The sequence below is a fragment of the Pan troglodytes genome, chromosome 19 (genome assembly GCF_028858775.2).
Source record: "Pan troglodytes isolate AG18354 chromosome 19, NHGRI_mPanTro3-v2.0_pri, whole genome shotgun sequence".
Taxonomy (NCBI): Eukaryota; Metazoa; Chordata; class Mammalia; order Primates; family Hominidae; genus Pan; species Pan troglodytes.
In genome coordinates, this window is record NC_072417.2 from 39086636 (window position 1) to 39113264 (window position 26629).

The 26629-nt window shown below is 52.9% G+C and overlaps 1 protein-coding gene across 3 annotated transcripts; it reads right to left on the minus strand.

Moving 5' to 3' along the window:
* Positions 1 to 716: 716 nt before the first annotated feature.
* SLC13A2 (solute carrier family 13 member 2) lies at positions 717 to 25783 on the minus strand. 3 transcript variants are annotated; one of them, XM_009432531.4, is made up of 12 exons: positions 25613 to 25769; positions 10104 to 10232; positions 8855 to 8991; positions 8539 to 8744; positions 7828 to 8008; positions 7593 to 7715; positions 5655 to 5873; positions 5339 to 5427; positions 4932 to 5053; positions 3628 to 3789; positions 2857 to 2994; positions 722 to 1313 (listed from the first exon to the last, which is right to left on the minus strand). In XM_009432531.4, exons 1-12 carry the CDS (start codon positions 25712 to 25714, stop codon positions 1083 to 1085), a joined length of 1839 nt encoding a protein of 612 aa, XP_009430806.1. In that variant the 5' UTR covers positions 25715 to 25769; the 3' UTR covers positions 722 to 1082. The 3 variants fall into 3 exon arrangements, with proteins under 3 accessions (XP_009430807.1, XP_009430806.1, XP_001146374.1); XM_001146374.4 differs by lacking the exon at positions 722 to 1313 and adding an exon at positions 1663 to 2345 and having other exon boundaries at positions 25613 to 25783; XM_009432532.5 differs by lacking the exon at positions 10104 to 10232 and having other exon boundaries at positions 717 to 1313.
* Positions 25784 to 26629: the final 846 nt, after the last annotated feature.

The window sequence follows — 26629 nt, forward strand, 5'->3', positions numbered from 1 at the left end:
TTCAAAGACTGGCCCAGGCCGTGCCGCTTTATTGCCCAGTTAATGATGGTGATTAGGCCGACAGGTGCCACCTGCCGCCTGTCCACCCTCCTGCCTGCTAAAGAGGGTGTTTTCTGAGCACCTAGGGGAGGCTTGGCCCCAGAGCTCTGCCAGGGCATCCACCGCAGCCAAACTCTCGACCCTCAGGCTGGCTGGCGTCCACCTCCTTCCTGGAGAATGCAGGGCCAGCCGGGTGCTCACTTTCTGGGACTGCTGTGTGATCTCAGTCCACACCTGACCCCCTCTGAGCCGGACTGAGGGGGAAGTGTGCCGAGAACAGTGGGCAGGGCATGTGCACCCGGAGAAGCACACTCTCCTTTTCCCCAGCCAGGGTCCAGAAGGAAGTGGCAGCAGAGGGTCCTCCTTGCAGATGGAGCTGGGCTGCTCCTTAGGGAGCCACTGCATTGTGGGTAGGCCACTGGGGGAGCCCCAACATTCTGGGGCCAGCCGTTTCCAATGCAGGGGACTGTTGCCTGGGGCTTTGGTGGGTGAGAGGGGGTCCTCCTGTGGGTCTGAGTGGGAGCTGTGATTTATGGCTGTGCTTCATGAGTGAGGAATGCCAGCCTGGGGGACCAGGGTGGGGCTGGAGCCACCCGCCTGACATTCCTGGCTCTCTGGGATGCCTGGCGTGTCCTGTCAGGACCCCCTGTCCCCTGGGGACAGCCGCGTACTCCCCCACACAGTGCCCCCTCCTAACTGCACTTCCAACCCCCAGCTCTGGGAGGACCCAGTGAAAGCCCGGCCCATGGGGATCCAGAAGGAAATCCTTTCTGGTTTTCTCTCTTCACAGCCCAGCCCCCTTTTTCATTTGGGCATGAAGGTGATGAGAAATATCTCTTTTCTGTCCCACTGGAGGAGGAGGGGATGGGGTGAGACTCTACGAAACTTCCTTCTGGATGAACTCAAGGCTGACACGCCACCGTCCACAGTGGGCGAGACTTAGCATCAACACAAAGATGAACTTCCAGCAGGGAAGGGCTGTTTGGCTCACAGAAGGAACGATGGATACGGTGTCATTCTTCCCCATCCCCACCCCCACCTTGCTAGATAAATGAAAACTCTGGAGTCCATGAGGTTGTGGGGTGGGGGAGTGTGGGGAGGCCGGGTGGAGGTGGGGTGGGGGAGGCGGAATCATCCAAAGTTGTCTGGTCCTGGACTCTGAAGGCCATGCCAGTTTCCAGCCTGTTGCTGTGCTGCAGGATGAGGGTCGGTCCTCTGGGCACCCAGCACAGGTCAGCCTGCCTTCTCTGGCCTGGTGGGACCGGTTTTTCCAGCTGGAGGAAGGGTCGATGAGGAATTGGCAGGGGCAGAGGGTTTTATGTAAATACCCAGGGAGTGCTCTGGGAACGGGGAGGCTGGTTTTCCCAAAGACACGCAGGGACTGGCAGCTCCCAATTAGCCGGGCCCAGTGATGTCAGTGCTGCTCTCCTAGGTGGCTGCGCCCACTCTGATGGGCCTTGGCAGGGATGCCCGGCCATTACCTTCCCCCCTGGGTGGGAGGGGTGCCAAGGGGGCTGCATATAGGACAAAGGCCAGGCCCCCACCTTCTGGACTCCCCCAACCTGGGGTCTGAACCACATTGGGGACTAGCCCTGGAGAGTGCCATGAAAAACCATCCCAGACTTTACTGAAAAAGACTTTAATGTGACTTTAACAGCCCAGAGGCTGTTCCCGTGGCAGCTGCTGGCAGGCCCTCCTCCCAGGCCACTCCAAGCCTGAATTTCAATAAATACAGTGCAAGTAAGTCTGGTCACTAAGCTGGGGATACCAAGACCTGGGGCACCAGAGAGGGCATGTTGTATTGTCTGTGAACACACACGTGTGCACTGTCCAACATACATACCTAGGATCATGTGCATGCACACAGCCCCCCTCAGATAGCCTCACGTCACACACCCCTCACATCCATGCAGGCGCACACATATGCGCACACACACATGCACACACCTTTTCTTCCAGCACATAGGAAACTGAGCATACACCCCTTCCTTACAGACACACGAGAGATTATGTACACACGTGCCTTTCAGCCTTTGGCCTGGAGCTTGGAGCTTGGAGCTTGGGGTGTCCCCTCCCGGCTCAGAGGAGTGGGAATGGGGTGGGTCTTCCTGGGCATGGCCAGGCTGTGCCCCAGCCTAGGGGCTTGGTGTGGTGGTGTTGGCCAGGCTCGGCAGGCACTGGGCTGTGGTGTTGGACTGTGCCCAGGAGGGGAAAGAGTGCAGGCTGAAGAGGGGGATGCCCCAGCTGTTGATGGCCAGTGCGATGACCAGGACTCCAATGATGTTGAGGAGGAATCCTGCCCGGGCCTGGTGTGAGGAGAGTCCATTTGGCTAAGCAGGGGCTGGGCTGGACTGCCCCCAAGTCCCCAGGTGTTTGGGGGTGCACAGGAGCCCTCCTACCAGCAAAATTCTCTCTGGGAAGTCCTCCCGTTGGTATAACCTGCAGCATAGCCAATGCCTTTGCCCCTTGCTTTACTCCCTGTGCTAACAGGGGAAAGGGGTGCTCCTCCTGAGCTTCCAGGGCCCTGGGCTTGTTCTCTCTGAGCTCATCTCCCTGAGTGTGGGTGCCTGGCACCTTGGAGCCTTCCCCATGTTCCCCACCCACTTCCCTCCCTCTCACATAGCCTGGGGCTGGCAGGGCCTGAAGATGCCACCACTGAGAGGTCATGTCCCAACCTCCCCAACTGCACCTTCATTCCAGATGAGGACCCGCTCAACTCTGAGACTCTCAGTGGCTTTAAGCTGCTTTGTGGTTCACTAAGATGAAAAGTCAGAGCAGGAAGGAGGGATGAGGCATTCAGGCCTCCCTGCCACTTACCATATCCAACACCTTGAGGTCCCCGAAAGAGAAGACGATGGCATTGGGCGGGGTGGCCACAGGCAGCATGAAGGCCAGGGAGGTGGCCAGAGTGCAGGGGAGCATGACGTAGAGAGGGTGGAGGCAGATGGCCTGGGCCTGGAGTGGGAGGCAGTGGCGCAGAGCTGAACTTGGTCACCAAGCCAGAGGGAGGGGCATGGCCCCCAATTCTCCTGCTTCTCTGGGGAACAACCCCTGCACCCTAATACACTCTCTGGTCATGAGCCCACCACTTCTCCCAGAAGGCACTGGGTGACCTGGAAGGGCCTCTTGACCTCTCTGGAGGGAATGAGTGTGCTGCCCTGCCTTGTGGGGTGTGGTGAGGGGAGGGGCCCATAAAACCGATCTCAAAGGGGCTCCGGGGGTGTCATCAAAGGCTGCAGGAACACGCCTGGGGAGGAAGGGGCTTGGGACGCTTCGGGGAGCAATTTCACCCCGTCACCTCAGGAATGACCAGAACAGGGACTGGGGTGGGGAGGTGGGTGAGGCCACCAGGATCCCCATCAGGATACTCCAGGGGTGACATCATGAGGGACGGGGTGAGTCAGGGGCCAAAGCGCCTTGGGGCCCAAGGTGGCTCAAGAGCCTGGAGAAGGATGGAAACTCAGGGGTCCTCTTCAGGAAAAGGAAAAGAGGAGGTGCAAAGACAGGATACTCTGCCCAGCAGGCAGAACCCCTGGTGGGGCAGGCAGGCGGGCTGCCTGGAGGAGGTGTTTCTGAGGGCCAGCTCACCATGGAGGCTAGGATGGGCAGGAAGATCGTAGTGGTGGCCACGTTGCTAGTGCACTCGGTGAAGGTGGCCACCAGGAGGGAGAGGATGATGGCAATGGCTGGAGCTGGCACACTCTGCAGTGGGGTCAGCTTGTTTCCCAGCCACTCTGACAGGCTCGATCGCTGTGGGCAGAGGAGGATGGCATGTGAGAGGCAAGGCTGCCTGGGCCCCCAAGTCTTCTGCCGAGGCTCGATGAGGCTCCTGCTCCTGCTAACATCTCCCTGGTATTCAGAGTCAAAGACAGCTCTAAAGGGATGATAGGACCCAGCTAAGACCAAGGGGTACCCTTTCCTGCTCTTGAAGAACAGCTGGGTGTGGGAAGAAGGGGCAGATGAGAAATTAGGAGGGGGCCAAAGGGCCTTCTTGGGAAATTTGGGGCTTGGTGGGAGCAAAAATCTTTGACCGCACTGACTCCTGCCTTCCTGACCTCTCTCAGGAGGTCCCTGGACAACCTTAGCCCTCTTCCTGCCCCTTCCAGTCCAGTGGCTTGGGGCAGAGGGAACCTTGCTCCTGGCAGGGAGGGAAAGTTGGGGGAGGACCCTGACAGAGGCTCCAAGAGGCTAATGGGAGGACAGGGACAGTCCACAGGGTCAGAAGAGCTCCGAGGTCTTGCCTTCCCACGTCTGGAATGCCAGGCTGTAAGGTGGGACTTAATCCCGCTCAGTGGGGCCAGCGCCTAGCACAGGACTGGGCACAGTCAGTGGATGAACATGCCACAGACCCAGGAGTCCCCTGCACCGATCCCTGACCTGGGCAGCCACCTTCTGTTTGAGCCAGAACACGGAGGCCCAGGGATGCCGTGTCAGGGATTTCCCTCTTTTGGATGGAGGCTCTGGGGAAAGATGTTCTGGTCCCCAGAGCCTGGGTGGGTGTGATCATGGTGCCCCCTGGTGGCTGCGGAGGGCAGACCGCGTCAACACAACCCCCAATTACTTTGGTGCTGATGCTATTGTGTGCTCTGGCAGCGGGCAAAGGGCTGGGGTGGGATGGCATTTGTCTCTGAGAACAGGCTCTGCCCACCAGAGAATCCTGCCTTCCCCTGGACTTTGAGAACTGAACAAAGAGGTCCCTAGGGCTTGTGTTTCTTCCTCCCACATGAGGGCTCTAACCTAAGTCTTCCCAGCTGCTGCAAAGGCTCTGCCTACCCGAGAGGCTCCTACGTGGGGACCAGGTCTCCCCTCTGTGGGATAGAAGCAGGGCCCCCTCTCTCCCTGCCACAGAGACACCCTCACACAGGCTGAGGAGGGGGCTGGGGGCCTCTCACCTCACTGCCCTTGGCCAGGGCATAGCCACCACCCAGCAATAACACGATATTCCACGGCATCTTCTGGTTCACCGTCTTCCAGTCGAGGAGGCCAAGAGGGGCCTTCAGCTTCCCCGGGTTTTCTACTCCCCAAGCAGAGAAGGATGGGTCACCAAAGAACAAACAGGCCTTTCCCCTCTCCATTTGCGGGCTCCCTGTGTGGGTCCCTTTTGGAGCTTAACGCATGCAGGAGGGGACCCTCAGTTCTGCAACATCTCAACTTTGTCTCCGAGTCCCTGTGCCCTTGGCAAGTCGCTCCAGCCTTTCTGGGCTTTGCCTACTCCTGCCAAGTGTGGTGGAAGATACATTACATACTTGAAGGCAGGGGCTGCCCGGAGACCCTTCCCTGCCCCAGTCCAGGTGCTTACCTGGGTCCTGGGTCAGCCCTGGGAACTTGGAGGGTATGATGAACATAATTATGCTGATGAAGATGGCCACTGTCCCATCGGACACCATGCTGTTGGTGGAGGGGGCGCGGGGAGGGCTGGGTTAGCCGCTTGGGGTTGCTCAGGGCCACAGGGTGGAGGGTGGTGGAGATGAGCCTCTCCCATAGACAAGCCTGGGGAACCTTCATCCCCCACCAAGTGTCACCTCCTATTCTGCAATGGGGGCCCTATACCCTTCCCTCCTTCCCGAGCATGTGAGCCCCAGATGTGTCCTCCTCCCAACCCCTGCAACTCTCACCTCTCCCCCTTGGCATTGGGAAAAGCCAAATTGCCCCAGCCAAGAAAAAAGCCCGGCTCCCGGGTGAACCAGAGCAGCACCAGGATGACGAATAGGACGCTGATGGCCTTTTCTGCAAAGGTCATGGGGCCCAGCAGCCTGTGCTCGGTCTGGATGACGCAGTAGGCTGCCTGCTGTTGCTCCTGCATCTTTTCCCCAATGCCAAAGTTCTTCCGGAAGCTGCAGGCAGAGGGACGGGGCAGCTCGTGGGGGGCCTGCTCCAGCAGGGAGCAAGGGGCTCTGAGTGCCTACCATCTAAAGGCTGAGGCCCACAGAGGGCATCTCAGGGTCACTACACTCAGGCCCCAGCTCCGCCTGAGGTTCTGGAGGAGGAGCAGAAGACTTTTAGAGGTCATAGTTCTTGCTTATTCTCCATGCTTGGCCCTGCCCCATTGAGCCCCTTTTCCTCCAGGGGTTCTATGGTGCTGAACCCTCCCTTGCCCAGGGTGAGGAGGACCTAGCAGCTCAGACCCTGGGACTTCTTCCTGCCCTGGCTCACAGCTCTCCTCCTCCAACAGCCTTCGGGAAGTCCTCCCTTCCCTCCTCTGCCTTCTCTGGTTATCCCCTGCCAGCCTGAGCCCCACCTGCATTGTCCTCAGAGGCACAGTAGGCTGCAGCCCATTTCCTTCTGCTGCTGACTTAACTTGTGTTGACATTTAACTTTCCACTTGGGTAAATCTCAACCTCCCTGCTGGACTGTGAGTTCCTCAAGGGCAAAGACCACACTTCACACATCTTTGACTCCCCCGTGGTGCCTGGCACTGTGCTGACCTCTTCTACTACCACCTTGCCTTGTACCAGCTCCCAACCTTAATCCAGCTTCCTTACATTTGCCCAAGTGATTTTTCCAAAGTGCAGCAGCAATGCTTAAAAACTTTCAAGGGCTCTCCACTGCCTGGGCAGGAAGGGCAAATTATAATTAATACCACAGTAACACTCATACCACCACTCTTATCCCATATTCATGGCAGACATCACTAATCAATCACAGACTTGATACTAACTGAGCCTTAGCAGGGTCTCCTATGATTTTCCAACTCAGAGCTCCAAACAGTGACTACCAGGAACCTGGTGGAAGTAGGAATGAAATCTATTTACTACTCTTGGCTTCATTAGGTGGCACACAAGAGCTTCCAGAACCTTCCCCTGCCTACTTCTCCAGCTTCATGACCTGATGCTCCTTTTTGCTGTTTGTGTTTTAGTCCTGCAGAACTAGAGTTCCCTCGAACACGTCTTGTCTTGCCTCTGTGCTTTGTGCAATCTGCTCCTGCTGCCTGGAATTTCTTCACCCATTCTCTACCTGGCTGACTTCTAGTCCTGCAAGATTCAGCCCAGGCATGATCTCCTCCATGGTGTTCTGGAATCTTCACTCACCTGGGCTGAACTAGGCACTGTGTTCTCTGTGCTCTTGCAGCATCTGGGCTTCCCTCTGTCATGGCCCCCACCATATCATCATCCACCTGATGGGCTACAAGGACAGGGACTGTGCCCAGTGCCTTCTAGTATTCTCAGTGCCTTACACACAACCCAGTATACAGTAGGAACACAGCAGGTGCTTCTGTAACTAACCATGCTCAGTGTGTGCCCCTTAAGCACCTATCAAAGGACGATGGACCATTATGGGAAGGGGCATCAAGTGACCTGGTTTGCAGCGCCAGCACTGACAAATCTAGTTGCGAACCACTCCTGAAGCCTCAATTTGCGCGTCTGTGAAATGGGATAATACTCTTTACCCAGTAATTTCCTCAAATGGGGGTCCAAGTGCACAGAGGGGCTTTGGGAGGGAGAAGCCTTCTCATTGGGATGGTGATAATATCATTTTCCACATCTGCACCCAACTGGAAGCTCCCAGGGCTAAGGGCAGGGACCTGGGCTTCTCTCACCAACTTTGCCACTTACTTGAAGCCCAGGAAGAGTATCTGCAGCCACAGCCAGGCCAGCAGCAGCAAGATGACCATGGTGGGGAAGGCGAAGCTGAACCAGGAGGCGAAGTTCACCACGTTGCCGTTTTGGGGGAAGAGCCTGAAGGAGGAACATGGGCTGCCGTGTGACATTGCCCAGAGAACTGCCCAGCCCCATTCACCTCCCAGTGAGTGTGCAGATCCCCCAAGGTGGCCCACCCCTTGTCACTCACGAGTTGATCTGGCCTTGCAGCACCAGGTTGGGTGCGGTGCCAGTCAGCGTGGCGATGCCCCCGATGCTGGCGGAGTAGCACACGCACAGGCTCATGCACTGGGTGAGGTGGAGATGCTTCTGGCTGAGATGTGCCCTCCCCTCCGAAGAGGCAGACGTGACAGGGAGGACCTGCCCATTATCTGGGAACAAGGGAGAGCCCAGGTGGGGGCAGGTACAGGGCCAGCTCTGGGGAATGGGGCCAGGGCTGCAAGGGCCTCCAGGGCACCTTGTCTGTGAACAGCCCAGACCGGGGCTGGAAGGAGGACAGAGGATGTCTCCAGGCCTGAGGGGCCCAGCATTCCCCAGAGTCTCAGGCTGGGAGCACCCTCGGACACTCTCTGATCTGACCTCTCTCTTGAGAGAGGGAAACGAGGATTACCCAAACCACTCAGGAAGAATGGAGCCTAGACCTTGGACTGTTCACCTAGACTCCAGCTCTCTTCTTGCTACGGTGACCAAGCATCTTGGTTTGCCCAGGGATGAGGGGATTCCCAAAACAGGGTACTTGACATTTTTTAAAAAAGGAAAAACAAATTGGTCACTGTCCTTCTTGCATCGCTTTCTTCTCTCCCCAAAGGCTCCAAGATGACCAGCCCTCGAAACGGACAGACCCTCAGACTCTCTCCAAGAACCAAGGGGTTGGGGCAGAGTCTAGCCTCATTTTTCTCACCAAGCTTGGTCACCTCCTTCTGGGGACTTGGTTCCTGGAGCTCGAAGGTGGGGTTGTTGCTGCCCTCCTCGACATTGCTGCTGGCTTGAGAGCTGTGCAGCTGGTCCAGGACGGCATGTGCGATGGGCACCATCATGGCTGAGGAGGCCGTGTTGCTGATCCACATGGACAGGAAGGCCGTGACCAGCATGAAGCCCAGGATTAGCCTAGGGATGGGCAGACAGACACACTGCTGTTCCAGCTTCCCTTCAGGGACCGGGTGCCCAGAATATCTCCTCATCAGGTTCTCCCGTGCTGGTTTGCAGGAGGAACTCACGGGGCAGGCCGCACCCCAACGATGAGGAGAACACGGAGGGCGATGCGTTTATGCAGGTTCCAGTGTTCCACCGCGATGGCCACCAGCAGCCCCCCGAAGAACAGGAGGTTGGAGTCCTTAAGATACTCGACGGCAACCTGGCAGGTGGAGACACGGCTGAGCGGCGGGAAGACCCTGGAGTCTCCCACGGTGCCCCCGAGGTTATGGGATGCAGTCACTGACATTCCCACAGACTGGCATTCCCCTGGGCTCTCAAAACTGGATGGAAATGGTCTCTGAATGATCTGCCATTTAAAAAAAATAAATTTAACTTTTTGGAGACAGGGTCTGGCTCTGTTGCCCAGGCTGGAATGCAGTGGCACAATCACAGCTCACTGCAACCTCCACCTCCTTGGCTCAAACCATCCTCCCACCTCAGCCTCCCAAGTAGCTGGGACTACAGGCACGCACCACCATGCCTGGCTAATTTTTGTATTTTTTGTAGAGATGAGGTTTCACCTAGCTGGCCAGGCTGGTCTCGAACTCCTGAGCTCAAGTGATCCACCCGCCTTGGCCCCCTAAAGTGCTAGGATTACAGGCATGAGCCACCACACCCGGCCTGGATTATCTATCATTTAATATCAACCAGGTTCCACTCTTCTTGTCAAACTCACTTTATCTCCCCTCAGGAATAATTAATTGGGAGATAATCTACCGTGATTCCATTCATGTTTCAAGCCATGGACTGGGAGATAGATACTTTAGTGCTGTTTCTAAAAACTAGACAGTGGTTCTCAAAGTATGATCCCTGGGCCAGCATCATCACCACCAACTGGAACTTGTTAGAAATAAAATGCCTAGGCCCTACCCCAGATCTACCGAATCAGAAACTCTGGACCCAGCCATTTGTGTTTTAACCAGCCCTCCAGGTGACTCCGATGCTGTTCAAGTTCAAAAGCCACTGAACTAGAAGTATATGAGTGTGTTAGCTGGCCCTCAAGGCCCCTTTTCTGTGTCACTGGGCCTTCCACCTCCCACCTAAGGCTGGCTAATCACTCTCACCTTGAATGAACTCGCAGCACTAATTCTGCACCCCTCCCCACCCCAGCCCGCAGCCTTCTAGCTGACTTCTTCCTCATGCAGAGTCAGGAACCCCTACTCCATGTGCCCTGCCTATGATGAGGCTTCCTTTGTCAACAAGGTCTGAGGGAACCCACCCCCTGGCCTCCCGCACTGCCCAGAACGCTTTCTCCTATGGATGGGGGCTCACCTCAGAGGCATCCAAGATGCCCATCATAGGGAACAGGATTAAGGGGAAGAGGGCAGTGACGGCCAGGGGCAGGGCCTCAGTGCACCAGAAGAGCGCCATGAGGATGATGGCATATGCGCAGTAGGCCTCCTGCAGGTGGGAGAGAAGCGGCAGAGCTGTCAGAGGGCCTGTGTCCCAGAGCTATGCCACCTCCTGTCTGTCAGACAAACCAGGCCATTTGTGACTGCCTGGGGAGAGCCTGTGAAACCCACAGTCATTGATTCCCAAGCCCAAGGTCTCATTTCAAAATGCAAATAAAAAGCAAAGCAAGGCACTCAATATCACCTTGTCTTTGACCCTGGGGAGCCCAGACATTACAAGCCAGCCACTTCGGAGAGTCTGGAGTTGGTTACCAGTCCCCATCCAGCCCAATGGGATTGCAGGGGCCCAGCTGAGGATCCCAAGATGAGATGGGGGCTGCCAGAAGAAGGAGCAGGACCTGGGCAATGTGGACCTTTGCCTGGCACCCTGGCGTTCCCTGGCTTTTATCACAAGCTGCAAGAGTATGTTTGTTTGTTGGATATTTAGTGTTTGTTCCCTTTGCTAGGAGTGAGCTCTCCATCAGACAGAGTCGGTTTTGTGGCATCCTTTCTAGCAATCCTGGTCTGGCTGCTGCATTACACAACTCCAGAGGAGCAATTTACATTTATAGGCTATGTGAAGTTTCCCCCAAGATGCTTGTGTTGTGCAGGGAATTGTGAGGCAATGCTGAGTCTTGTGAGTCTTTGAGTACCAGAAGTCCCTCTTTCCTGCATGAAGCCCCCAAGTCTAGAGAAGCCTGACCTCAGGCCTGGAAGGGGACCTGGGGCAAGAATGGAGGCCCACCCCCCTTATAGAGCCTCTCCCAGGGCTGGGGAATCATTAGCCAGGAGGCTTCCCAGGGCTGGGGAATCATTAGCCAGGAGAGGGCACCCGTATCCCCTCTCCAGGGGCTGGGCACCTGCCCACTCTTTATTTGCCAAGGGAAGGGGCCGCATGCTGGGGTTTGTTGGACAATGGGGCTGGGGAGCCCCTCCTCCCTTGCCCATCCCAATTGCCCTGTCCTTGTCCTCTCCACCTCATACAGGCTAGGCTCACACTCTTAGTACCCTAAAGCTTGGGAAGGGTCCCTGAGGTGGGAGTAGGCGGTGGCCTGGGGGAAGAGGCAGCTGCTATTTATTCAGCAACTCTTAGGAACTTAGTATTGTCATTTTTGTGTTTACATGAAAACATAACAACCATTAAAGTGGGTGTGGTGGTCCCACCTTATAGATGAGCTCAGAGGGTACACGGCTTGCTCAGGGTCACAGAACTATTAAAAAAAAGTGGCAGAGCCTGGATGGAACTCAGATAAAGGATTGGGATTGGGTAACTTTCAAGCACTACCTAAGAGCACTCCCCTTGTAGTCTGTGTGAATGGTGCCCCAGTAATTGTGCAGTGTGTAGCCTGCCCAACTGCACATAGCCCCACCAAATCTGTCCGAAGCCAAGCTCTCTTTCCACCAAACCTCTACTACCTCTCTTCATCCTGGAGACAAACTCATCAGCCCCAGGATTGGGGCCACTTTGACCCTCAGACAGAGAAACCCAGCCCCCTCCTCCCCCAGCAGGATTCTGCTGATGCCAGTGTTTCCTCACCCGCAATGACTGAATGGCCAGTTACCCTCCCCTTGGACTAAGGGCGGGCCAGCCCTCCTGGACCCTGGTGTCCTCCACCCTGTCCATCCAGAACTCTCTGGCCAGAGACAAGGAGCAGGGCTGGGGTTGCGCTCACTCTGCTGATTCAGGAAGAAGTTTCTGTATAAGTATTGGAGGATGACTTTGTGCCAGGCATCATATTCTATGTGCTTCAAATGCTTTTACAAGTTGCATTTATTTGCTCTCAGAGGTAATAACTATTGTTCACATTTCACAGTTGAAAAAAGAAAGGAGTAAATACATTTCAAAAATGCCTCAAAGTCACACATATAGTAAGTGGAGAAGCCAGGACATCTGCTTCCCGGGCCCCAGCTTTCACCTGCTACCCTGAGCATGATCACTTGCATTTGAGGGTGTCCTCAGCCTCAGGCTCCCTGTGACCAGTGGAGTGTAGGGAGAATGAGCTGGGGCTCTGAATCCAGAGCTATCTTCCCCAGGGCCTGCCACTTCCTGTGGCTGGGCTCTGTTAAGCATGTCACTTTGAGACCCTGTTTCCATACTCCAAAGGGAGTTGTTAATAATCGGACCAGGCTGGGCATGGCGGCTCACGCCTGTAATCCCAGCACTCTGGGAGGCCGTGGGGGGCTGATCACTTGAGTAAAGGAGTTTGAGACCAGCCTGGGCAACATGGCAAAACCCAGTCTCTACTAAAAATACAAGAATTAGCTGGGTGTGGTGGTGAGCACCTGTAGTCCCAGCTACTTGGGAGGCTGAGGTGGCAAAATCACCTGAGCCCAGGAGGTTGAGGCTGGAGTGAGCTGAGATCACGCCACTGCACTACTCCAGTCTGGGCAACTGGAGTGAGACCTTGTATCAAAAAAAAAAAAAAGTCAGACTCGCCTCCATGTGCTCCAGTGTGTTTGATGCATGGCTCCCTGCTCCCTGCTGCCTATGTCTGTGATGAGTTCCTCTTTATCTCCCTAGGGCTCTGCCCTCAGGGAGAGCCCGAGAGTACCTGACCCAGAGGGCCTCTCAGAACACTGACAGCTCCTCAGTCTCAAACCCAAACCCTTTAAACATCTTGCATTTGAGGGTGTCCGCAGTCTCAGATCAAAACACAACACCTGTTCCGAAGTTCCATCCAGAAGCCTTCATTAACCCCGGGTAGCTTTGGCCCTGCCTCCCCATCCCACCTCCTGGGCAGCCTGTCAAGCTGGAGCACAGTTTGCTGATTTGTTCTTCCTGCATCATGAGATTCTTAACTGGGGCATGGAGTTCTGAGGATCCATGAAGATAAATGGGAAAACTATTTTATCTATTCAAGAACATCAAACTAAGGTTATGAACATAAAATCATAGTGCTATTAATGGCATTATTGGTGACTTGGTCACAGATATTTGACTGTGGCTATCAGCTATTAGACACCGATCCAGATAAGTTGTTGCAGTTATTTCAGAATAGCTCTCGACATTTTGTTTACCTCCATCATTATTTTGAAATTTTGGTAGTTATTATACCAACTTTAGATCTTACCTAATGCACTAGCAAGGAAGTACATCTATTTCTGAGCTGCAATTTATTTTTCCATATTTTGATACCTGTATCTCAAAATAATTGGTTTATTTGTAATCCCATGCATTTTATTTTGTATATTTTATTTCTTATTTTTTCTAATTAAAAAAAAATTTTTTTAAAGACAGAGTTTTGCTTTGTTGCCCAGACTGGAGTTCATGATGTGATCAAGGCTGACTGCAGCCTCCAGTGCTGGGCACAGGCAATTCTCTTGCCTCAGACTCCCAAATAGCTGGGACTACAGGCATGTGTCACAACGCCCAGCTAATTTTTTTTTTTTTGTATCTTTTGTAGAGATGGTTCTTGCTTTGTTGCCCAGGCTGGTCTCGAATTGCTGGCTTCAAGTGATCCTCCCACTTCAGCCTCCTAAAATGCTGGGATTACAGGTGTGAGCCACTGTGCCTGGCCTGTGCATTTCAAAGGAATTTTCTGAAAAGGGCAGAACCAAGACTCAGAGAGGTCTAGCTTTGGCTTGTTGACAGTTGTTGATGCTTAGAGGGTTTGGGTTCGAGACTGAGGAGCTGTCAGTGTTCTGAGAGGCCCCCTGGGTCAGGTACTCTCGGGCACTCCCTGAGGGCAGAGCCCTGGGGGTCTTTTCTTCTTAGGCACACAGTATATCCAATTACAAGGTCAGTATTCCCAGCTCTAGAAGTGGGGATTTGGGGATCAGCCTTATCCTTCCAGGTCACTCTAGTGCTCTCTGCCTTGCAACCCAGCTCTATGGAACCTAGGCCAGCCAAGTTCAACTGACAGCCTATGGCATTGGACTCAGCTGGTTTACACGCTGGCCACTGGCTGCTCCCCAGGACTGCTGCACTGCACAAGTCCAGGTTGCCATTCTCATATGGAGTTGTGCAAGGCATGGCCTGCACCACAGTCCCTGGTGGCCCCTCCTGGAGCTCAGAAACCAGCAGGGAAGAGTTTTCTCCTGGTGGCAAATGCTCTTCTTTCTACCTCTGGCCCTGCCTCCTCCTTCCCCAGGCCAGCAGGGTGGTTGTTCTCCAGCTCTGTTCCTTGACTGTAGCAGCTACTCTCCTCTCAAGATCTGTTTATGGGCTCCTGAGGACGGGGGCGTAGCCTCTTTCTCCTCTATGATCTAGCCTGTCTCTCTTTTTCAGGTGCTGGCCTGGTCTGTAAAGCCTCCTTTCCCACTGGTGTCACCCCCACCCCCAAGGAAGTCACCCTGTTCAGATCCTCACTCTTCTCCACCCAGCAGTCAATCCTTGTGATTGGAAGCCCACTGCAGGCAGACCCTGGGTCTCCTGCCTGTTCATCAGCCACTCATTCCACAAATACCCTCTCTGGGCCATGCACCCAGTCCTGCTGGTTCTGCCCCTTGAGTGCTCCCATTTATTTCTCTGTAGCTCTGGACCACTAGCCTGGTCCAAGTCTCAGCAAGACCTCTGCAAAAGCCTCCTTATTCATCTCCCAGCTTCCTCTCTTGACCCTGAAATCCTTTCTCCTTGCTGCAGCCAGAGTGATCTCAAGGCACAAATCTGTTTAATTTGCACCCCCCCTCCCCCAGCACACACACACACTCATCTCAAAACAGCTCACATCTCTTCAGTGGCTTCCTAGTGCTTTCAGGAACCTAAGTTCAGAGTTGGTCTGTGCCTCATGTCTTAACACTCTCCCCCTTACTCTCTCTGCTCTGGCCATACCAGCCCTCTGTGGGTTCCTCAAATACTGCATCCTCCCTCTGGCCACAGGGCCTCTGCACATGATTTCCTCTCTCTGGACCTCTCTTCCCTCCCTACTTTGCGTAGTTGATATCTACTGGTTCTTGAGATCTCAGCTCAAATATTGATTTTTCAGGCTGGCTTCCAGGAGGGGATATAGTTCCCATTTTTCACACTCTAAGTCCCTGTACCTCTTCTGCATAGCACTCATCATAGTCTGCAATTAAACATTTAGTTTTAGGGACTAAAAGATGAGTATCAATCTTTGTTGTCAGACTCTACCCTCCAGGGAGCAGGGTGCAAGTCTGTTTCTGCTCACCCCAGCAAGGTGCCTGGCATCTATTTAGCAGAGTTGACACTGAATGAGTGGATGAATGCACGTGGGCCCTAGGGGAACAGGCATCAGTCAGGCCCAGCGCTGGCCCTCGGGGAGTCTGAGTGCCTGTGTGGGCTGGCCTGAAGGGCAGACTGAAGAGAGAAACCCCCAGAGGGGCTTCCAAACCCTAAGCCAGGCAGCTTGCTTCTTCTGTAGTGGGAAAGCACATGTCCAGGGCACATGCTGAGTGCTGAGGCCCCGCTTTACTGCTGTGTGTCCTTGGGCAAGTTACTTAACCTCTCTCAGCTTTTCTGGTAAGAAACATCAAGCATTCGCCGCTGTAAACACATTTATCTCCATTATGCAGTTTCCTCATCTGGAAATGGGGATAACAGAAACATCCACCTAACTGGGCTACTGTAAGGATGAAGAGAGCTAACAAATGTAGGAATAAGGTTTTTTTAAAAAAAATTTTTTTAAGAGACAGGGTCTCACTCTGTTGCCCAGACTGGAGTGCAGTGATGTGATCACAGCTCACTGCAGCCTCGATCTCCTGGCCTCAAGTAATCCTCCTGCCTCAGCCTCCTGAGTGTCTGGGACATAGGCATGTGCCACCACACCCAGCTAATTAAAACAATTTTTTTTTTTGTAGAGGTGAGGGTCTCGCTATATTGTCCAGGCTGGCCTTGAACTCCTGGGCTCAAGCAATCCTCTCTCCTCAGCCTTCCAGAACACTGGGATTATAGGTGTGAGCCACCGTGCCCAGCCAGGAATAAGTTTTAAAGCATTGTAGCCTGTGAGCCCATAGCAGGGTTGGTGCTGGGAGAGAAATGTGCTCCTGGGCTTCTGGAGAACCAGAGAGGTTACATGAGGCACAAATGGAAGTGAAGGTGCCAAGGAGTCCAGGGCAGACTCCGGACCCGGGGTGTGTGGCAGGTGTGGGACCTGTGGGCATCATGGCCTCTGTCACTGGCACAGTACAGCCTGTGACTGTCAGGCAGCAGCACATGTGCCCACAGTCTCAGAGGTGTCACACCTTATTCCTCCTGGTGACTGAAGGTTAACCCAAGGGTGGGGACAGGCTGGCACATGGGGGACACTCCCACTGCCCCTCTGCCCCTAGCAAGTGGACATGCTGCTGGCAGGAGCACTCCCGGGTCTCAGGAGCAAGGCGAGGCACTGGGTGGCAGCCTGCCAAGCACCTGTAAAGCAGAGTCCAGAAGAATGGCGCTCAGAGGAGAAGGGGCCCCGTCCCTGAGCCTCCTTTTGTTTGGGCTGAGGAAGGCTTCCAGAGAGGGAACCTTGAGCGGGTACTGAGGGGTGAGTAGGAGTTCAGTTAGTGGGCAAAGGGGGTTGGGGTGAGGGAGTAAATGTAGAACAGAATGAGACATAAAAGATCAAGATGCATTCTTGGAAAGAGCCTTGTCTGCCCTGAGAGGATCTAGGAATTTGTCTGGAAGACAGGGGAGAAAAAGGGAGAAGGCCTCAAAGAGTTTTAAGCAGAGAGAGAGTGGCATGGTCAGACTCGTGGTTTAATAAAATATTACACAGATACTACCACATGCGGTTTAAAAAATTTGTGTGCAAGTGTTTGTATACATTCAGGGAAATTTCTGATGTAGGGGTTTGTACACTTTTTTTGGTACCAGGATCCCCTTGGCAGCCTGATGAAGCATTCCAGTGTCTTAGAATAATGTTTTTAAATGCACTAAATAAAATACATAAGACTACAAAGGAAACCAATTTTATTGAAATACAGGTAATAGGCTGGGCACGGTGGCTCACACCTGTAATCCCAGCACTTTGGGAGGCTGAGGCAGGAGGATTTCTTGAGCCCAGGAGTTCAAGACCAGCCTGGGCAACATGGCGAAACCCTGTCTCTACTAAAAATACTAAAACAAACAAACAAACAAACAAAAAAACTTAGCTGGGCATGGTGGCATGTGCCTGTAATCCCAGCTACTTGGGAGGCTGAAGTGGGGGAATCACCGGAACCACCCGGGAGGCAGAGGTTGCAGTGAGCTGAGATTGCACCATTGCACTCCAGCCTGGGTGACAGAGTGAGACCCTGTCTCAAAACAAACAAACAAACAAACAAACAAAAAAACCGTTAATTTTTAAAACCTAAACAAATAAATAAATACAGCTATTAAAATATGAAAAGGTGCTGGGTCCAGTGGTGTGTGGCTACATGGAAGGCTGAAGCAGGAGGATTGCTCGAGCCCAGGAATTTGAGGCCAGCCTGGCAACACAGTGAGACTCCATCTCACAAACAAACAAAAACATGAAAGAGTGTGGAGGGATGGAAGTCTCTTCCAGGAAGAATAGGCAGATGCCAAATGCCTAATTCTTTGAGGACTGAATATACAAAGGGGACAATGGCCAGTTCGTATGTAAAAATATGTTTCACAACTTCTGTAATAACCAGCCGAGAAGTCAGACGACAACCTCTACAGCAGTAAGCCCTAAACACTCAGGATTTGCTCGATGATTGCCAATTCCCCTGATTTTTGCCCCAAACTCTTTACTCCTACTTCCAACTCAGGACCAAGCCCAGAAAGCGAAATGTGCTCCCCTAACCAGTCACCTGGGGTGCTGCTTCTAGTTAGCCGCCTACGGCTTCCCTGTGCCCAACAGCATGCACTGGAAGCCTTCCCTTTTAACCATTCTAAAGCTTTCCCACCCCATGCCTGCCTCAAGATGCACGTGATGGCAGTGACTCTTCCTACCCTTCGCTTGTTCTCATTCAAGTGTCCTTCATTGATTTGCACACCTTGATGTGAATGACTTTGTTGCATCAGCTTCTGTTTTAAGAGGCCAAAGGGAACAATGAATTTTTGAGTGCTGGAGAAAACAAAAGTGGGGAGAAGAGTCCTGATATCACAGCCTGGGCCAGGGCCAGCCCTGCCTGTATGCACTAAAGAGCAAAATGCAAGCTCCTCTACGAATTTGATCCTTGTGACAGCCCTGAGCCTCTCTGCTGGATTATATCCAGGAAACTTTACTGTCAAAGAGGGTGACTTACTTTCCCATTCCTGGCCTTCACCTAGCAGGTGCCGATAAACAGGGACACGATTTAGTAATCTGGGCAAAATCCAAGTTGGGGACTCTACGCCAGGGATCCCCCTGGCCTTTGAGGCTGGGTCCTCCTTCTTATCCTATTTCCAGGCATCCCAGAGGCTAGAAAAACTATCTCCACACAGCTGCAGGTATTCCTAGGGACACAGCTCACCAATCTGGTGGGTGACCAGACATTCTTTCCTGTTCTATAGGTGGGAACATCTGAGGCCCTCCTAAGCACAAGAGCCCATTTGAACAGAGCAATGGAGAAGAAGTGAGGCATCCACACAGGGCTCCAGACCAGTCTGTGTTTTCCAGGGGCCCAGGAATTCAGATAAGAGGCAGAGGGCGAAGGGAGCAAGTGTTTATCAAGCCCTAGGTGCCAGGCACTCTACGTATATGTGTGCTATCTCAGCTCATCTTCACAACACCCCTTAGAGATGACAGGGTTTGAAAAGGCTCCGTCAGGTCACATGGCAGTACACACTGCTGAATGGATTTGAACCCACACCTGTTTGGCTCCAAAATCCATGTTTTGTTCACTGGACTCTGCTATCTCAGCTGAGGGCCAAGAAATCTCAAAAGGTAGAGGTGGGGCCCAGAACAGAGGTCCAAATTCCTTGTATAGTTTTCATGCCCGAAGTGAATCATCCAAGTCCCTGCCTTTGAGGTTCAGGAACAGCTTGCACTAAGAGTATTTTAATTACACAGATTTTTTTTTTGACAAGGCCTTGTTCTGTCACCCATGCTGGAGTGCAGTGGTATGATCACTGCTCACTTCAGCCTCGATCTCCCTGGCTCAAGTGATTCTCCCACCTTGGTTCTCCTAAGTAACAGGGACCACAGGCATGCGCCACCATGCCCAGCTAATTTTTTTGACCCCCCCCCCCTTTTTTTTTTGAGACAGGGTCTCACTCTGCTGCCCAGGCTGGAGTGCAGTGGCGTGATCTTGGCTCATTGCAGTCTCTGCCTCCTGGGTTCAAGAGAATCTCCTGCCTCAGCCTCCCGAGTAGCTGGGATTACAGGCATGTGCCACCACGCCCAGCTAATTTTGTATTTTTAGTAGAGATGGGGTTTCGCCATGTTGGCCAGGCTGGTCTCGAACTCCTGACTCCAGGTGATCCACCTGCCTCGGCCTCCCAAAGTGCTGGGATTGCAGGCATGAGCCATTGCGCCCAGCCAACTTTTTTGATCTTTAGTGGAGACAAGTCTCTCTACGTTGCCCAAGTTTGTCTTGAACTCCTGAACTTGAGCCACCCTCCTGCACTGGCCTCCCAAAGTGCAAGAGTTACAGGTGTGAGCCGCCACTCCCAGCCTTAATTACACAGATTTTAAAATTCAAACACATGTAATGTTTATGCATTCTAAAAGGGCCAGTGATTCAGATTAAGAAATTCTGCCTTCTGGCCTTACAATAAATGCAATATTGACTTCAGCTGAGTTCTGTCCTGGCCAATGTTGAGCCACTAGGAGACTGTTTTTACAGATGCCTTTGGGTCCTGGGAGGTGTTTGTGTTTTGACTGTAACTTACTAGCTGAACGACCCCTGAGTCGTAAGTTATTCACCCCTTAATGCTCACAGCACAAAATCCCTACTCCTCCCTGTAGCCTTGTAGGGCTGACATTGGCTGACCTCAACCCTCGTCTCTAAACTTGACTTAAGCAATCTAGTGAGGCCTCTTAAGGCCTCACTCGAGCCCCCAAAGCCACACTGGCCTTGCTTAATCTCTTGAATTTGCTAAGCTCTCCCCATCTGCAGGCCTTTGCACTTACTGCTTGTTCTGCCTGGATGGCTCTTTACCCAGAGCTGTGCTTGGCTGACTTTAGAGAATTTATTTTTGAGATAGGAGTCTTGCTCTGTTGCCCAGGCTGGAGTGCAGTGGCACCATGTGGCTCACTGCAGCCTCAACCTCCTGGGCTCAAGTGATCCTCCTGCCTCAGCCTCCCAAGTAGGTGGGGCCACAGGGACACACCACCACACCTGGCTAATTTTTTTAGTGAGGAGACAGGGTCTTGCCATGTTGCCCAGGCTGGTCTTGAACTCCTGAACTCAAGCGATCCACCCACCTTGACCTCCCAGAGTGTTGGAACACCCTCCTCAGGAGGCCTTCCCTGACCCCATCTAGAGCAGCGCTCCCCAGGCTGTGGTCATAGCCTGCTGCATTGTTTCTGCTTTTTGTATGTCTCCCCACTCCTCCCACTTTCTCTTCCCAACACACCCAAACAGTACTTGTCACATAGTACTGAGTTCTGTGTTCACTAACAAAATGCATGGTTGGATGAATAAATGAATGCATGGAAGGTTTCCATGTCTGGCTGCAGGGTTGGGAGAGCAGGAAGACCCCAGGCCCTCCTGTTCCCCATCTGCTGGGAGCACCAGAGAGTGACTAGCATTTCAAGGTTCTGTTGCCACCCCTCAAACACACCCTACTATTCCTGGCCCCTACATCTTTCCTCCTGTGGTTCCCTTCACTTGTTCTGCTGATGCCTCTGACTGTTAAAACTCCACCAACCTTCAAGGCCCAACTCAAATGTTGCCTCCTTCAGATTCTCCCTTGACTCAGTTGGAAGAATTTGCTCCCTCCTCTGAGCTCTGCAGCCTTCTGGCTGAACCTTTGTGTGGCGTAAACACCTGTCTCCTCCTGTAGACTATAAGCAACTTGAGAATGGAACATCTGTATTCCTTTTGGTAACCCCTGACACAGAGCAAGAGCTCAACAGATATGCTGGACTGAAGTATGGTGGGAGGACTGACTGACAGCTGGACGGACATGAGAAAGGATGGCCTGAGAGGTGGGTCACAGTGGGGGCACCACCGGCCTCCCAGGGAGCCTCAGGCAGAGACTCCAAGACCAGGTTCCAGTTCAAACCTTTTTCCTAGCTGGGATTTTAAGCAAATTGCTTCCCCACACTGGCCCTCAGTTTACATGTCTGTAAAATGGAGATAGTGGTAGTAACCTCATGGTAACACATAGGCTTTTTTTTATTTTTTGAGACTGAGCCTTGCTCTGTCTCCTAGGCTGGAGTGCAGTGGCACAATCTCAGCTCACTGCAACCTCCGCCTCCCGGGTTCAAGCGATTCTCCTGCCCCAGCCTCCCGAGTAGCTGGGATTACAGGCATGCGCCACCACACCCGGCTAATTTTTGTATTTTTAGTAGAGATGGAGTTTCACCATGTTGGCCAGGCTGGTCTCGAACTCCTGACCTCAGGTGATCTGCCCACCTTGGGTGCCCGCCTCCCAAAGTGCTGGGATTACAGGCATGAGCCACCACGCCCGGCCCGACACATAGGCTTTTGAAAGAAATAAATGTTCTAACAATGCTTTGAAGTGCATGGCATGATGTCAAGCACATAAAATATACTCAACAAATGTCAATATTATTATTATGGGCACAAATTTGAGCCTAGGCTGGGGCTCCTTCTTCCCCCTTTGGAGGCCAGGGCCATGGGGCTAAGCTTGGGGACTCATTACAGAGAGTAGAGATTCAACAGGGATGCAGGTCAGGATCCACTGTGTGCACATTCCTTCCTTTCTTCATTCAAAAAGTTGGGGGTGGCCGGGCATGGTGGCTCACACCTGTAATCCCAGCACTTTGGGAGGCCAAGGCGGGCGGATCACGAGGTCAGGAGATCAAGACCATCCTGGCTAACACAGTGAAACCCTGTCTCTACTAAAAATACAAAAAAATTAGCTGGGCGTGGTGGCAGGTGACTGTAGTCCCAGCTACTCGGGAGGCTAAGGCAGGAGAATGGCATGAACCTGGGAGGCGGAGCTTGCAGTGAGCCAAGATTGTGCCACTGCACTCCAGCCTGGGTGACAGAGTGAGACTCAGTCTCAAAAAAAAAAAAAAAAAAAAAGTTGGGGGTTTTTTATTTGTTTTTTTTTGAGATAGAGTCTTGCTCTGTCACCCAGACTGGAGTGCAATGGCGTGATCTCAGCTCACTGCAACCTCCTCCTCCTGGGTTCAAGCGTTTCTCCTGCTTCAGCCTCCCAAGTAGCTGGGATTACAGGTGTGCGCCACCATGCTTGTCTAATTTTTGTGTTTTTTTTATAGAGACGGGGTTTCATCATGTTGGCCAGGCTGGTCTCAAACTCCTGATCTCAAGTGATCCACCTGCCTTGGCCTCCCAAAGTGCTGGAATTATAGGCGTGAGCCACTGCGCCAGGCCTAACAAGTATTTTTTGAACATCTACTTTGTGCCAGGCACTGGGGATTCTGCATGGGACAAGACAAAGTCCCTGTCCTCACGGAGCCGACATTCTAGTGCAGGAAGCCAGAGAAGAAGTAAAAAATAAGCAAATAGATAATTTCAGAGAGTAAACACCCAATAAACAAAAGAACAGGGCTTTTCCCCAAGAATGACTGGGGTTGGTCAGAGAAGGCTTTTCTAAGGAGGTGGATTTAAGCTGAAACCTAAAAACAGGAAGGAGGTATCTGGGAGAGCAGTCCAGAGCAATGTGAGGAGCAGAAAGAAAGCTGGTGAGGGTGGGGGAGAGTGAGCAAGAGGTGGGTCACAGGGGGAGGGAGCCTGGGGAGTCCAGGGCTGAGCCTTGGTGACTCCTGGCTGCTTGAAGGGGTTTTATCCTAAGTTTGACAGGAAGCCAGTGTAGGGTTTTTTTGTTTGTTTGTTTTTTCAAATTAAGGTGGGGTCTCACTATGTTGCCCAGGCTGGTCTCAAACTCCTGGGCTCAAGCAATTCTCCCGCCTCGTCCTCACAAAGTGCTGGGATTATAGGTGTGAGCCACTGCGCCTGGCCAATGTAGGGTTTTGAGCAGAGTGGGACACATGGGAAATGACCGGGGAGACAGTGGATCTGAGGGCGGGGAGTGACTCCATTCAGAGTATTTTGGGGTATCAAATGAGCAGGACCTTCTGCTGCACGTGGAAAGGAGGGAAGGAGAAGAATCAAGAATGCCCCCGAGTTTTTGGCTGTTGCAGCAAGGTAGATGGTTGATGCATTTCTTGATGCCTAAGCCAACTGGAGAAGGGCAGGAAGGGTTTTGGTTTGGACGTGGAAAAGTGTATCCTGCTTATCCTGCTTACAAAGAAAATATTCAATTAGGGAGATGGCTGGTGTTCATTGGATAATACAAGTTTAGAGTTTAGGGCTGGGGTTATAGATTGATAACTCATTGGCATAGAGATGCTTCTTAAAGCACGAGATGACATAAGATCAGCTAGGGGAAGTGGGGACCCTGGAAAACCTCAGAGTCAGATGGAGAAGGAACCTCAGAGTCAGGAAAGGTAGGAAGGGGCAGGGCTGGGCAGGAACCAGGAGAAGGTGTCACCAAAGCCAAGAGAAGACAGCACGGCAAAGACGGAGTGACAGCTGTGACAAATGCTGCCGAGGGACTGAGGAATGTGAGGGTGGCCCAGGGTTTGGTCACAAGGAAGTTGATGGGATCTGAGTCTTGGAGATGGGAGCTGACAAAAGAGAAAGTGCGCCTGTGGTGTAGACAGTGTCTTGAGACTTCCTGTTAGAGAGCAGGGAAAGAGGCACTATCTGGAAGGAGCGTGGCCTTGAAAGAGAGCTCTTGTTTGTTTAAGATGAGAGATATTACAGCACCTCCGTATGTGGATGGCGGAGATCAGGCAGAGAGGAAATATTTATCTTGTAGGAGAGTGAGAGGACAATTGCAGGAGCAAAGTCCTTGAGAGGGGCTGGCCTCTCCTAGACAGGACCAGAGTCAGGATGGGGCTGGCAGCATCTGTGAGCCAGAGGCAGGTAGCAGGGCCAGATACGGTGCACAGAAGACAAGGGCTCCTAACACATCCCAGTCTCACCAACAGGCATGGCTTCTAGCACTGACTCAGGATTTCCTGTGTGACCTGGGCAAGTTACTGAATCTTTCTGTGCTGTGCTTCCCCAGGTCTAGGGGAATTGGGAAGAAATCAAAATCCCTGTCTGGCTTCCCTCCTGGGGTTAACACACTTGCCCCAGCCTGTCGGAAAACCCATCTGATGGGTCCCTAGCACTGAGATGCCACCGGCTTTGGCCTGAGATGAAGGTCATCTCAAAGGTCAGCTGGGCCTTGTTACTGACCAGGTGTCAGGGGCCCAGGGGCTGTGCCACTATCACCCCCAGTCTCTCACCCCTTTGGGATACCATGAACAAAAAAGTCTGACTCAATTTCTCTATCTATGACAAAAGGAAGAAAATGGCTTGATGGGCAGTTCTGGGGGTGTGGGGTGGGGCAGGAGGCAGCAGGGTTGAGAGAAGACATGCTTTGGCACCAGATCACACCCCCAGCTCTGAACCTCCCAGCTGTGTGATTTGCCAGAGGCCGACTGACTGAAGATTGAACTTCAAGGCCTTCCCCCTGGACCCTTCCCAAAGCCCGAAACTAATTTCAGATTAATACTTGTGTGTCCTTTTTCTTACAGAGTGGGGCCCAAAGGTGTATGATATCCAAGTTCCATGAAACTCGGATCTGCCCTGGGACTTTGACTAAGTGACTTAACCTCACCTTCCCCATTTGTCAAATGGGACAGTCAGGCCTGACCTCTTAAGATGGTGGAAAAGGTTACTGGGTGCCTAGGGCAGGGCAGGCATTGGCGGCTTGATTTAATGAGAGATGAAGTTATGACTTCTGCTGGGGGTGGAGGAGGAGGCAGTGACGCCTGGTTGTGCCCAGCTCCCCCTCCATCCAGGGCACAGTTTTTGTGCAGTCTACCTGCAGCGGTCCCCTCTTCCAACTCCCACCCCTCCTCCTCCACAGACTTAGCCCTTGAATCCACAGGTGAACTCTTTCTCTTCCTGTTTATGCTCTTAAAGATGCAGACCGCCTGCAGCCAGCTTTCTCCTATTCTCCTTCCAACCCTCGTCACTCTGCTGCTGCTTACCCAGCCGTCCCCTCCCCACAGCCAGCCCATCTCAGCCGCCATGGAGCCCAGTCCAGGGCTAGGTGGGCACACAGTAGGTAGATCAGCTCCATCTGCCCCCCTTGCATCTCGTTGATGGAACTGGTTTCCTGTTTCCTAGGGCAGTAGGTTGCAAACCCACCTAAGCAATTCAAGCTGGGCTCCTACAACTGGGTGCCAAGCAAAAGCCCCTTTGACCTCCTAGCCCTCAGTCCTCAGGAGGAGCAGGGGGCGATAGCCTCACTTCCAGGGCGGGGGCAGTGAGGAAGTTATGCTGGATCCTAAGGATGCCCAACCCCGGCCCAGACAGTCCCTCCCCTGCCCCCTGGAGTTATCAGTGCTCAGAACACCAAGTCCTTACCTTACTGGGGACGAGGATGGGCAGAGGCAGCAGGAGAATGGGCACTAAGAACACGATCAGGTAGGAGCGATAGGCCCACAGGGCCTGCCAGCAGGTGGCCATGGTGTGGAGCAGCAAGGGCTGCTACAGCCACTGCCTCCAGGAGCTGGGTAACAGAAGGACCAAAGATGCAGCCCAGCAGGCAGGTGGCAGGCTTATATAAAGCCAGTTGAGTGTTAACCATTGACCCAGTCTGGCAATCAGAGTGTTTTTGGAGTTGGGGAGGTGAGAGTAAGGAGGAGGGACCCACAGGCGGAGTAAAGATCAGGAAGGGAGAGGGAGAAGGAAGGAGGAAAGAACAAGGATTAAAAAACTTCAGGTTCCTTCAAGAAGTTAAGCCCAGCGTTAACTCCTTCTGTTCTTGGAGGCTGCTGAGGGTGGCGCTGGAGGAGCTGGAGAAGGAAGGCGAGTCCCCCAGCCACCCTCCACAGGCAGCCCCCAAGCCACCTCCGTTGGCCCGGCCTTTCCTTTCTCCTTCTGTTCTCCAAAGCTAGCTTCTCAGCTGAGCACTTTATGTGACAGCCTGGGTGGGGTGGCCCTGCCCTGCCCACAGAGATGCCCTAGGAATTTTCAGTCTAAGACTGACAGCAGCCAAGGCCTGGAGCAAGTCCTCCTCCTCCTCCTTCCAGGTATCGAGGACCATCAAAGTCCCTGGTCCTGACTACGTCTTGTGTGACACTGATCCACCGACTTAACCTCTCAGAATTAGCCACTTCCTTATTCTGCAGTAATATCTTGCTATTGTGAGGCTCAAATTAGACAACTTATATATGTTGAGCTTTGATGCGTGGCAGGTGTACAATGAAGGTTAGTTTCTTTCAGGCTCTTCCTAGCCCCCTCGCCCCCCAGCAAAGATTGTCTCTTATTTTGGAAACATACTAGATCTCTCATTTATCCATCATCCATCCATCGATCCATCCATCCATCCAACCATCCATCCATCCATCCCTCCACCAAGCAAGTATTTAGCACCAATTA